The sequence below is a fragment of the Balaenoptera ricei genome, chromosome 5, assembly GCF_028023285.1.
Source record: "Balaenoptera ricei isolate mBalRic1 chromosome 5, mBalRic1.hap2, whole genome shotgun sequence".
NCBI classification, from domain to species: Eukaryota; Metazoa; Chordata; class Mammalia; order Artiodactyla; family Balaenopteridae; genus Balaenoptera; species Balaenoptera ricei.
This window is the reverse complement of record NC_082643.1, coordinates 45,006,742-45,019,461: the sequence shown is the minus strand read 5'-3', so window position 1 is coordinate 45,019,461 and position 12,720 is coordinate 45,006,742. Positions and strand designations below refer to the sequence as shown.

At 41.5% G+C, this 12,720-nt stretch overlaps 1 protein-coding gene across 1 annotated transcript in view; it reads left to right on the top strand.

The window, feature by feature from the left end:
• The window catches only part of ENOPH1 (enolase-phosphatase 1), a 35,838-nt gene extending 23,118 nt beyond the window's left edge, over window positions 1-12,720 (top strand). Inside the window, exons 2-6 of the mRNA XM_059922771.1 lie at window positions 79-180; window positions 1,628-1,830; window positions 3,940-4,072; window positions 5,990-6,113; window positions 11,604-12,720. Of these exons, the coding sequence (XP_059778754.1) occupies window positions 79-180; window positions 1,628-1,830; window positions 3,940-4,072; window positions 5,990-6,113; window positions 11,604-11,743 (702 nt within the window). The 3' untranslated portion in view covers window positions 11,744-12,720. The remainder of the gene's footprint in view (window positions 1-78; window positions 181-1,627; window positions 1,831-3,939; window positions 4,073-5,989; window positions 6,114-11,603) is intronic.

The following is a 12,720-nucleotide window of genomic DNA, read 5'->3' as shown; positions in this document are numbered from 1 at the left end:
GTGAGATTGTTGAAGAACTTGATCTCATGCAAACCACTAAAGCTAATTCTTGTTTTTTTCTTTTGCGCTTTTATCCAGGACATTTTATTTCCTTACATCAAAGAAAATGTTAAAGAGTATCTGCAGACACATTGGGAAGAAGAGGAGTGCCAGCAAGATGTCAATCTTTTGAGGAAACAGGTTGGGATATTTCTATTCCATTGCTTCTACATTCCCAAGGGTGTTAGAACTGAGGATGCCTAAAGACTTAGAATGTTTTCTGAGCATATTTTAAAATAAGCGCTCTGGATTCACAGGGCACGGATGTTGTAGTGACTTGCCTGCTTAGGAGCTCACAGTACATAATTAAAAGGCCAGAAATAATGACATAAATGGCAGTTTGTTGTCTCTACAATTGCCTCTTTCTGGAGCTATTTCAGTTGCATAAAATATCATGTATTTATAAAACTAAGTCATTTGTGGGTATAAGGCAAGAGGGTCTTGTGCCATCTCATCACATTTTTCATTAATGTCTCCAAGTGATAACACCTCATTTCCTCATTCCCCACTCTCTCCTCCTCATGGCGTGAGCCATTGCTGCCCCTTCACAGAGTCCCTGGGCCCTCACACACCTCTCTCCCCAGCTCACATTCAGCCCAGCCTTCATACCCGCCTTCGCCTTCGTTACGTGTGCTTTGTTCTGCTTTGATCCCCGGCTTTCAGCCTTTCTCCTTCCACACTGTGTGCTGTGGAACTCCCGATCTGTTGTTTTTCTTATTCAAATTGCTTCATTGGCAAAGGTCTTACGTGCTGTGCAGAGCTAACTCTCTGGCTCTTTTTGAGTTAATTTTCTACATTGGACAATGTGGAAGGAAAGCTTTGTGTAAATTCTGTAATGTTAAGAGTTAGGATTGGAAAGAGAGTCATATCCTTTGAGGCGTGGGGCATTTGAGTTTGTTGAATTTTCTAGATAGCTCAGGGTTAGTCTGAAACACTCCCTTCTTTACCTTTTTTTGTTGTCTCAACGCCTGTTGTTGAAACATACATACATATTCCCTCATTGTAGCGTGTAAATCATTGAGTCTTTAGGGATTGGACATACGCCTTGTCACAGGCTAAACAGCTTCTAAATAGCTATTAGGGTTTTGCAGGATGTGGGAGATTGCAGGAGACTGAATGTAAACCAACCCCAGACATTGCTTCACTAGCTTCTTTTCATTGAATTCCAGGCATAAACTAATTTCACTGAGATTTTCTTTATTTCTTCCTCAGTTAGTTATAGTACCGAGAAAATGATCCGATTTAATTGAAGTCCTGGTTTGTTGATCCTAGTAAGTGAATCAACAAACCAGGTCTTATTATAACATTTTATCATTTTGTGCTATCTCTTTTCTCACACACAACACGCCTCTTGGTTTAAGTTTCAGCTTTAGTGATACAGGAAGGGGGTTGTAAATTTATTAATTATAATCCAGTTTTTTTTAGGAATCATTCATATCAGTCCCAAAGCGTAGGATACTTTAATTTTTAACAGGGCTCGGTGCTAATGGTAGTTGGAGAAAGTTGGTCTGCTAGTTTTCAGGTATCATTTAAAGGATCTTTTTAAAAATGAGTAAGAAACAAATTTTGTGTTGTTTCTGATTTAAAGGCTGAAGAGGACTCCCACCTGGATGGGGCTGTCCCGATCCCAGCAGCATCCGGGAATGGGGCAGATGACCTGCCGCGGGTGATCCAGGCCGTGGTGGATAACGTGTGCTGGCAGATGTCTCTGGACCGGAAGACCACGGCGCTGAAACAGCTTCAGGGCCACATGTGGAGGGCGGCATTCAAAGCTGGGAGCATGAAAGCAGAGTATGTAGCTCCTCAAGTGACTCTAAACACTTCACTAGCCACCAAAGCAAATACATTTTCCACTAGTCCTCTCTCTCCAGTGTAAGTTGCGTGATTTGCAAAGTAGGTAAGATCAACATTCTTTTTATTCCAACAAGGGAGTGTTCTATTTTGTTTTGTTTTTTCAAAGCTGGGATAAAGCATTTCATCCAGATAAATCCCCCAGGCCCGTGTCTGGCTTTGTGTGATGGTTGGAGACTTTTAACCCAAGTCTAAAACAGCTTCCTAGATGTAAATCAGCTATACTCCAATTAAAAAACAAACAAAAACCCCACACACAAAACAACCAGCTTCTTAGAAAATGGCGACTTCCTTGAACTAAGTCATGTCTGATCCTTGGCGTATGAGTGACAGCACGGTTGGGCTGCTTCCCAGGATTGTTAGTTAGATTACCTGCTTTCTGCTCTGTTAGAGAAGTAGGAATGCTATAAAATTATGCACCCCGTCACCGTGGGGTTACTCAGTGTCAGCAGTGCCACTCTGTTCTGTGCTCTTACAGCAGCTTCCAGACCTCGGAGTCTTGATTGTGGGCTTCCTAAGAGCACTCCTGCCGAAGGAGACTCATGAGTCCCATATTGCTATATTAAGAAATCTTAATAAGTTGCTGCCACTAAGGATTTCAGGGCATTGCCTGATGTAAACCCTAAGATCCAAGACTGTTACTAGCTGCCTGTATTTCTTTTGTTTTTCTGTCAACCGAGATGCCATTCCTTTATGTACTTTACAAGGGGCTTCCACCTTTTAAGGATGCTTTAGAATTTCAGGATAAGCCAGTGATGTGGAAATAAATATCAGTTAGTTCACTTGGTAAAACACTCAAAGTAGTGGAGTCAGGAGATGGTGCTCACAGGAGTTAGCCCATCCTTCTCCTGGTCTTAGTTCCTTAATTATAAAACCAAGGACTTGAAATAAATCATCTTTGACTTCTCAGCCCTGCTTTGGAGCAATAACAATCTGCAAATTCAACATAGACTAATCCTGTCTCTGAGTGCAAAGTAACATACAAAGTAACTCACAGTTACTGCTGGTTTTGAACTAGTAGCTAATCCCTTTTCTTCAATTTGTTCAATATTGTTTCATCCAGAAGACTTCTCTGACATTTTCCAGTTAATCTTTTATAGATGACTGGTTCCACATCCCAAGTTTCTTGTACTTCTCTTTTCACCCGTCTCCTGTGATGTTGTCCACTGTAGAACTGGTGAACAAGACTGTCGAGAATCATTGCTGATTAGCTAATGTGAAATGGTACATGTCTGTTAACTGATTTGTTACATAATTTTTTTCTGTATAGTAAAACCTAAGGTTTTCTTAGTTCTCAAGAAATGTAGTTCTGTTTTCTAGCTAATCAAAGATTAATAGCTTTGAGCCTCCAAACATTTTTTTAATTGTTTGGGTGTAGATCTTTCTAAAAGCATTTCCATGCTCTCTTAAGGCACACTGGACATAATTGAACCTTTTCTCATCATGAATTATATCAAAGGCACACAACAGTACACTAGTATTGTTGTTTGCTTTTTTGAATTTCTTGGGAATTCAAAAAATCCCTTTCTCAGGGAACTGTGTTCAATATCTTGTGATAAACTATAATGGAAAAGAATCTGAAAAAGAATATATATATATATATTTATATATTTATATATATATTTATATATATATATTTTTATATATATATATTTATATATATATATATATATAAATATATATATGACTGAATCACTTTCCTGTACACCAGAAACTAACACAACATTGTAAATCAACTATACTTCAATTTTTAAAAAAAATCCCTTTCTTATTTTATCTCTTTATCTGTAATCACTTTTTACTGTCCTTAGTGTGGCTGTCTGTCAAAAACTCTTCTCCCCTCGACCTAAATGACTGCTTCTAATCTACTGTGACCCTGGAACTCTGGGGACACGCTCATTAGATCTGCAGGAGTTCACAGTCTCATGGAGGTGCTTTTCCTGGCGACCATTTGGACACAAATAGAGAAACTTGTGGCAGCTATCTGACTGGTTTTCATTTGGCTGGGTAACGTGTTCCTTCATTTCAACTTGGTGGTCTTCTCTCTAGGTTCTTTGAAGATGTGGTTCCAGCAGTCAGGAAATGGAGAGAGGCTGGAATGAAGGTGTATATCTATTCTTCAGGGAGTGTAGAGGCACAGAAACTGTTATTTGGGCATTCTACAGAGGGAGATATTCTTGAGGTAGGTTACCCGATTACTTTGTTTTTTTGACACCATCAAAACATAAAACAGTGAATGTGAGTGCTACAGTTATAAGCTAAGCAGCATTCAGATAATTGCATTTACATATGCTATGCAGGTTGTAAAAAAGGAGTGGAAAAACTGGGGAATACATTGTGGAAGGGTGAAATGTAGCTGTGGTACCAATCTTTGCATCAGAGGTTCTTAAACTTTGCTGTGCATAAGGATCACCTGGGGAGTTTGTTAAAAATGTAGATTCCCTGGGCCCCGTTTCCTGGCAAATCTATATCGGCAGGTCTGGGCTACGGTTGGGAATCTGCGTTTTCAAACATCTACCCTAAGTGATTCTGATGACAGTAGTATTAGAACCATATATATATATCTCTCACAGATAAATAAGACCTAAGCTAGCTTGTAAATCAGCTATCTTGTCAGTATTAGAAAATCATCAACCCAAAGGAAAGGAAACTAATGGCTTCTTTTGGTTGTTTAAAGTATCAGGTAAGATGTGAAAGAGTGGCACATGCCACTATCCCTCACAAAAGGGCACACAGACTTCCTGAATGCAGGAGAGTACATGGTGGATTCATTTGTTTCTGGTACTTTGGAGAGAGACAGATTTTATTTTAGCAGAATCAGCATTCTTCTGTAAGAGAACTGGGCATGTTATTACACGGTGATTACTTAAGGCCTCCTATTAACAGTTCTTGTACCTGAGAAAAGTCCTGCTAGCTTTTCTGTCCCACAGTCCCTACGTCCCCTGGAGACAGGGTAGTCATTGGAAAAAGGGACTACATTTAGGACTTTAAAAAGAAATGCTGACTAACTGAATACAGGCTGAAATTAGTGATACACAATAGTTTACTCAGCCAACTATTTTTTTAAAATAAATATTTATTGACCCTCTACCATGTGCAGAGAACACTTTGACTTTGGAGATTGTCATAGTCTCATTTTTACTTTCCTGCTTTTCATCTTAGTTCTAAGTCAAATATTAAATCAGTAGTAAAACCCTTTAATTGCTTGTTAACTATTCTCCTCTGAATACAGATATAAGCTTCTTTTCTGCTCTCTCTGATGAAATAGACAATAAGGTGATAGTAGACAGGACACAGGATAGTAGTTCAGTAATAAAACTTTATCCTACACTTTCTTAGTGTGAGGCAGACTTGAGAGAGAAAGAAAATATGCAAAACAATTCTTAACTTTAAAAATCACAATATTAATATTACCTTAATTTATCTTTGTTAGGCTTATTTTTAGTTTGTGAAAAGTTCTGAAAATATTCAAAAGATCACATCGTAATAGCTGATCCTAAATGTGAACTTATTTTAATGACTGTTGGTTAAATTAGTAAGTTATGTATTTGACCCCAGTTATTTCTAAGATGTCAAGGGTATATACGAGCTCTTGGGTAGAATTTTAAAATGTTTTAATTAGAAAATGAAGGTTTCTTGAAAGTAAAGTAATAGCTTACTAATTAGGCAGGTTAGAGAAATCTGGTCATTCTGGGATCAAAAGGACAAAGTTGAGAACCTTTCATCGGGTGAAACCCAGTCTAATAAGTAGTTTGAGTGAATATAGTGTTTTAAGGACAGGGAGTAGGGCATATATATTTTAAAAGATTTTGGATATAAAATTAATGCTAATGAAAGAAAACCAAGATTATAAAATGATCTTATATACATTGCATTGGTAGTGTTCTTTTTCCAAATGTTTATTTCTATAAAACCTTGGTTTATATTTACTTTTTGTAGCTTCCATAAAGTCCTCTATGAAGTAGACTTACAGGGAATATTTGTTGAGTGGTTGAAGTCGCTATGATTGTCGAGTAGTTCAGAGAACAGGGATGGGAGACAGAGGGGCTGGGTTACATGTGTGTTTGTAGCATCGTTCTTTCCCCCTCTCTGTGTCCAGCTTGTGGACGGTCACTTTGATACCAAGATTGGACACAAAGTGGAGAGTGAGAGTTATCGAAAGATCGCCAGCAGCATTGGGTGCTCCACCAACAACATCTTGTTTCTGACGGACGTTACCCGAGGTGAGTAATCTGACTTCTTGCACTGTACACTCCAGGGTGGGAGCCGAGCCTGGCACTGCAGACGGTTTGCCTTCGTAAAGAAAATTTATGTGGGTAGCCCTGGAAAATGAAGCAGGTTTATAAAAGGAAAGAGTGGACCGGCCAACCCACCTTCCTCTCCATCTACCCATCCTTGGGGGAAGTGGCACTGGAAAGATGAATTCTTCTCCTTTTAACATGAAATGGGGAAACAACAGAGGCAGCCAGCCGTAAGGGTGGGAAGGAGCATGCAGCCAGGGGTATGAGGGTAGGGGCGTGGCTAGTCCAGGACAGTCAAGTCACAGTGGACCTGCATCAAATGTACTTAACAGCAGTGAGATCAGCTCTACACCTTCGGCAAAAAAAAGTGAGAGAGAGAGAGAGAGAGAAGTCTGCAGTTGGAGCGATTTTGCCTCATTGTCCTGCTGACTGATGCGCGCTGCCCCTCGGCGAGGAGGAGCCTCATTTCTCCCTTCCCTCAGATGGGCTCAGTCCCCAGGCGCCCCTCGTGTTGTGAACCTCAGCCTCACTGCACACGGATCTCACGTTTAAAGATCGGCGTCTTTTTTACCCAGCATGGCCCTCTTTATATTATATACAGTGCATTAGCCCGTGCATTATCACTGTAAGGGGTGAATGTATGAAACAGCACATACTCTACTTTATTGGCAATTTAAGTGATTTCGAGAGCAGTTTTGACCAAACGTAAAGCATACGCTCAAGCATCTACCTGTGTGAGAATATGAGTCCTCCAGAGAATTACAGAAGGAACCGGTAGTGAAGAAGGAAGCAAGCAGCAGCAGGCGAAGAGGTTGGGGGGTGCTGGGGGAGGTGGGTGATCTCTGCCCCTGGCTGGCGAGGCTTTCCCACACTCCCCCAGCTGGCTGCAGCCTTTGATCTTGTGGTCATTTTCCTTAGAGTCTGTGCATCTCTCGGGGTCCTACTTTGGTGTATTTGTAATTGCACTTGTGTTGGAGGATAGTTTTACTTATTTGTGTTTCTTCCACTCATCTTGGATCGTAAGTTTTACCCTTCGTTTACCCATAGAACAGGGCTCTGTGTACTGTGCAGCCGATCTGATACACTACATCTATTTCACCAGGCTCAAGAAGGGAATTAGGGAAAAGGGGCGGAGGGCAGGGGCGCTCTCCTATCTGGTGGCTCTGAGGGACCCCTGGGCCCCCGTGGAAGCAGCTTCAGCAGTCTGTAGTTGACATTCCTCCCTCCAGCCCTTCTGTTCGTTGTCGCAGAACTAGAGTCACTCCCACTCACTGGGACTTTTCAGAGATGTCGCCCAAAGGCAAACCCAGGCTGCTGGCAAAGGCATCTTATCTGTGCTAGTGTGTGTGAGTATATTCTTTGTCTGCTGCTTTGGTTTATCATGTTAGGTACGATCTGTAGGCATATAAGCAAATATATACTAATTTGTGAAGCAGTTTAAAAAAAAAAATCTTAACCAGCATAGGTCACCTAATGCCTTCAAGAAGTCATAATGTGTTTTCCAGAGAAAGAGTGGTAGACAGGCTTAATTTTACCTGACGTACAGTTGACATTCAGTAACCGCCAATATCTTTGTTAAATTTCAATCCTCGGTGAATCTAGACTGGAATTTTTGATCTAGGGAGATGGTAGCAAATCACAGCCGTTTGTTGTTTTTGAGTTTTGAAAGCTCAGTAGATTTAGCGGGGACCTGCCCCTGCTGCACGTCCTGGTTTGGGTCAGCCTCAAAGTGCAAGGGTTCTACAAACTGTCATCTTATTTTTCTGCATCCTGGAAAGCTTTGCATTTGCGTGTCTAACTGCACTGAAGGTGAGAGACAGACGCGTGGACACACAGCTTCAAGGTTCACTGTGTAACCAGCTGGCCAGGCTACACCTATGTACCAGAAGCCATTTCACCTGGCCTCTGCTTTGAACTGTCAGCATACTGTAAATATTTGCCTGTCATATTTCTGTGTATAAACCATTTACTGATTCAAAGCTACATTTTACCCTCTTCCTTGAATGGCTTTTTGGGGCTTTGAGTGGTGGGCTGGGGAGGTCGCTTTGCTATCTGTGTAGATAAAGGTGTGAGGAATGATAATTTGAAGACCTTTTGCTTTGTTTTGCTCCTTATGCAAAGGAAATAGGCCTCTTTCTGGTGAGTTTAGCTGGTTTAACCTGTGAATTGCTTTTCTTTAATCATTCACATAAACAGGACTGTTGGAGATGAAAATCCATGGTTTGCCCTATATTTAACTCCGCTAACATTTTTTTTTTATAAATTTATTTATTTATTTATTTAATTTATTTTTGGCTGTGTTGGGTCTTCGTTTCTGTGCAAGGGCTTTCTCTAGTTGTGGTGAGTGGGGGCCACTCTACTCTTCATCACGGTGCGTGGGCCTCTCACTGTCACGGCCTCTCTTGTTGCGGAGCACAGGCTCCAGACGCGCAGGCTCAGTAGTTGTGGCGCACGGGCCTAGTTGCTCCACGGCATGTGGGATCTTCCCAGACCAGGGCTCGAACCCGTGTCCCCTACATCGGCAGGCAGATTCTCAACCACTGCGCCACCAGGGAAGCCCCTCCGCTAGCATTTTGAACGGTGAGTGTCTGCAGGCTTAGAATTAGAGATCTGCTTTGTGGCCGGAGCTCCCCACAAAGTCAGCCTGTCCCAAGCATTCTGGGATTGAATGCATGATTCAGCCTGTGATCCCTAGACCCTCACCTTATTCTCTGCTTTTTGGTTACCGCTAATAATTGTAACCCCTGCCCGAAGACCACTTACAGTTTCTTCGTATTCTTGTCTTTAGCCACATTTTTTTTCTAGTTGCCATCATAGTACATCTATAATTTCAAGTCTTTCTCTTTTCACCTAAGCCATATCCTTAGGTTGCAGTCCTAGAAATTATTCCTATTCTCTTTAGAGACTAGAGGTAATCTCCAAGTTGTCTCTCCCTTGAGTCCTCTGCAAGGAGGTTTTATTCCTGCCCCTCATCTTCTGCCAGCCCCACTCCTGCTTGGGCAGTAGGACCAGACCTGGGCTCACCTGTAGCTGGGACAGGGCCAGGCACCTGGCTGCCTGCCTTGCTCTTTTCTATTGTCTCTGATCCTGTGTTTTAGTAGCACGTGTCCAGACTTCCATTGCCAAGGCAGAGTGGAAGACTAAGTTGATATCCCAAATAATACTCAAATATAAAAGAGAGAACTGAAAGACTTTTTCCCTTTGGAGGAAAAGAAAAAAGAGGTCCAGGGTTTGAAGTCAACAAGTATTATTAGATAAGTGTCTCAATAATACATGAAAAGAGCAAATAGATGCTTAAGGACAAAAACTTGCCCCGTGGTGATCTTGGTAAGAGGCTGAATGTGGAACGGTCCCTAACTAGTAAGTCCCACATGGATCGTGATGACTCAGCTTGGTTGAGATCCTGGGTTCCTGGTCCAGAGGACTGTGCTTGAGGCACCCAGGCTGGGAACTTGGGGTGTGTGGAAGGCAGTGCCTTTGCTGCTGGAGTGAATGGCATCTGCAGAATTTGCCTGAGGAGGGGATTGTGGAGCACTGTTTTTGCTCTGGGAGGTGACAGTCCTTTCATAGGAGGTGGGTAGGTGGAAGAGACAGCTCTGCCCCATTTACTCTTTCTTAGTACTGCTGCCCTTTAATTAATGCATTCCGTTGCTCTGGCTGTTTTCCACAGGTTGAGAAACTACTGGGGTTTCTTATTACACCAGGTCTGAATTGCAAAGAATGTGTTTCAGATTCTTCCCCAGTTTTGCTCTATCTGCCCACGTATGCCCCATCTCTGTGACCACAGACCTGTGTCCTGTGTCCATCCTCCTACTGTTTGCACATGTACTTTATGTCTGCCTACAATTCCTCCTCTCTTGCCAGTTTTCCTTCCTTGAAATTTCTGATCAAAACTTACTCTCTGTGCAGAGGAGTCATTTGTTAAGTTGCAGGTCCTAATTCAGTAGTTGCACATTGGGGAACCTGGCATTCTGTATTTGTAACAAGCTTCCATGTGATTTCCACACTGCTGGTCCAGGGACTACACTCAGAGCAGCAATGCTCTAGAGCAGGAGTTGGCAAAATTGTTTGGTAAAGCAGGGGTCCCCAACCCCCTGTTAGGAGGCGGGCCGCACAGCAGGAGGCGAGCGGTGGGCGAGCGAGCTAAGCGTCATCTACCGCCCCCCATCGCTCCCATTACCGCCTGAACCGTCCCCCCGCCACTACCCCGGTCCGTGGAAAAATTGTCATCCATGAAATCAGTCCCTGGTGCCAAAAAGGTTGGGGACCACTGCTGTAAAGGACCAGATAGTAACTATTCAACTCTGGTCCTTGTAATGCAAAAGCAGCCACAGATAGTACATAAGTGAGTGTGTGTGACTGTGTTCCAATAAGACCATGTTTACAAAAACAGGCGGCGGGCCATAATTTGCTGACCCTCGTTCTAGAGCACAGACCACAGAGTCTGACACACGATTTCAAATTTCAGCTGTACCACTTGCTAGCTCTCAGTTTCTGTGTCTGTAGAATGGAGATAGTAATACTAACAACCTCAGGGTTGTTGTGAAGATTTAGTTGGGAATGGAAGTTCCAGGAAAGCAGGAACTTTGTTTTGTTCACATATCTCTGGTCCTAGAATAGTACCTGGCACATAGTAGGTGCTAAATTAATACAAGGTATTAGCTATTATCTTTCAGATGGATACAAAATGAGGAGGGTTACGTAACCCAAGACATATTAAAGATATCCCCTCAAATACATAGCTTACTTAGTTTCATTTGACTAGTCCTGTTTTTACTTCCATGCAATCACTGATCTTAAAACACTCTTAGTCCAATGAGGAGAGAGACAACAGGTAATAGCGTGTCAAATCATATTGTCTTGATAGGACTAAATACAGGGTGTTAGTGGAGCACATAGGATGCTCTAATACAGCTGGTAGTAGCTCTAGAAGATAGAATATTTGAGCTGAATTTTGAAGAGTAGGAATTTGCCAGGCAAGAAAGATGGGCAGTCTAGCCAAGGGTTGTGACATGTTTGGGCCCCAGGTGTGAGAGTAGGTATTTCAGCCTGGTTAGGTCCTGGGATTCCATTTGCCCCATATCTACTTAATTGGTATTATTCCTGACAGCCTATCCTTTGGGAAACAGCTCAGTTCTCTGTAGGACTGATGGGCGGGAATGGAGGAAAGCTGTGGACACGGCTCTGTCTCTGTGCATTCATAAGTACTTAATAAAGCTTAGAAGTCCAGGACACACTATCCTCCTAGTCTGTCAGTACAGTTAGTTACGCATTTGAAAAAAATTTTTATGGAAAAATTAAAAATAATATAAAAGAATAATAAGTCCACCCCCTGTGCTTGTCTTTTAGCTTCCACAGTTATCAAATCTGGACCAGACTTATTTCTTACATTCCCACATCCCTCTGATTATTTTGAAGCAAATCCCAAACATCATGTTCTGCCATTTCTGACACATATTTGGATTTTCGCAGAGGCCAGCGCTGCTGAGGAAGCTGACGTGCACGTAGCTGTGGTGGTGAGACCTGGCAACGCGGGGTTAACAGATGATGAGAAGACTTACTTCAGCCTCATCACGTCCTTCAGTGAACTGTACCTGCCTTCCTCAGCCTAGAGGAGGAGTTCCAAGGAAGACCAAACTGTCTTCACAGAGTTTTCCCTGTAGTCTAGTTTTATTCTAATGGTAAAAGTAACTTACTTAAAAAATGCATATATACACATACATAAGGTATGTAAGTGTGTGTATGTTCAAATTACCTTTCACAAGCACGTAAGTGGGGAAAAGAATCTCAGTTCAGTGAAAAGGAAACTTATTTAAAGATGATGCTTTATATGTAGAAATTGTTTGAAACCACAGCTCTATAACCATTATTGAGGGCGAAATATAGTTGATAGAAGAAATTACTACTATACAGGTCAAATGTGTTATGTTTATCAAGTCATGTACCAAAATAGAAAGGTAGGTATGAGAAGTTACTCAGAAGCCTGGTTATTTTAAAAACTAGAAGTATTTCAAAGACATTCCTAGTAATAATCTACTCCCCTTTTAAATTGTGAGTTAGAATATTACAGCAACTGAATTTCAAGCTATTAACCTCCCTATTTACAAATGACAAAGCTATCTGTTTCTGCTCCGAAAGAGAGCAAAGTTGGGAAAGGAAACTCATCTGAGTCTTGATTAATCATATATCTGTTACTTAAGAAACTTGCTAATCATTGTGGTACCCGCAGCAAGCAGTTGCCTTACCAGTGAAAAAGATGCACTAATGTAACAGCTAAAATAGAAATGTGCTTCCTAATGTTTAACAAAACAGTCCTAATCCTGACAGTTATCATAGATTTCAGAGTTAACCTTGCTAACTACTTCTTAGCACAGTTTGAGAACATACGTTAATTGCTGTTTACTATTAAAAAACAAAAGGTTTGCTGAAATTTGTCCATAAGACCTAGAAGAGCCCTAATATCTAATATTTTCTTCTGAAATGGATGTGAGAAATGTAAATTTTATAACAGCGTTATTTATCCTAGTTCAGCCTAATAGGATGTCATGTCAATTTCATGTGGTAATTAATAAAAACGTTTTCTTCTTTA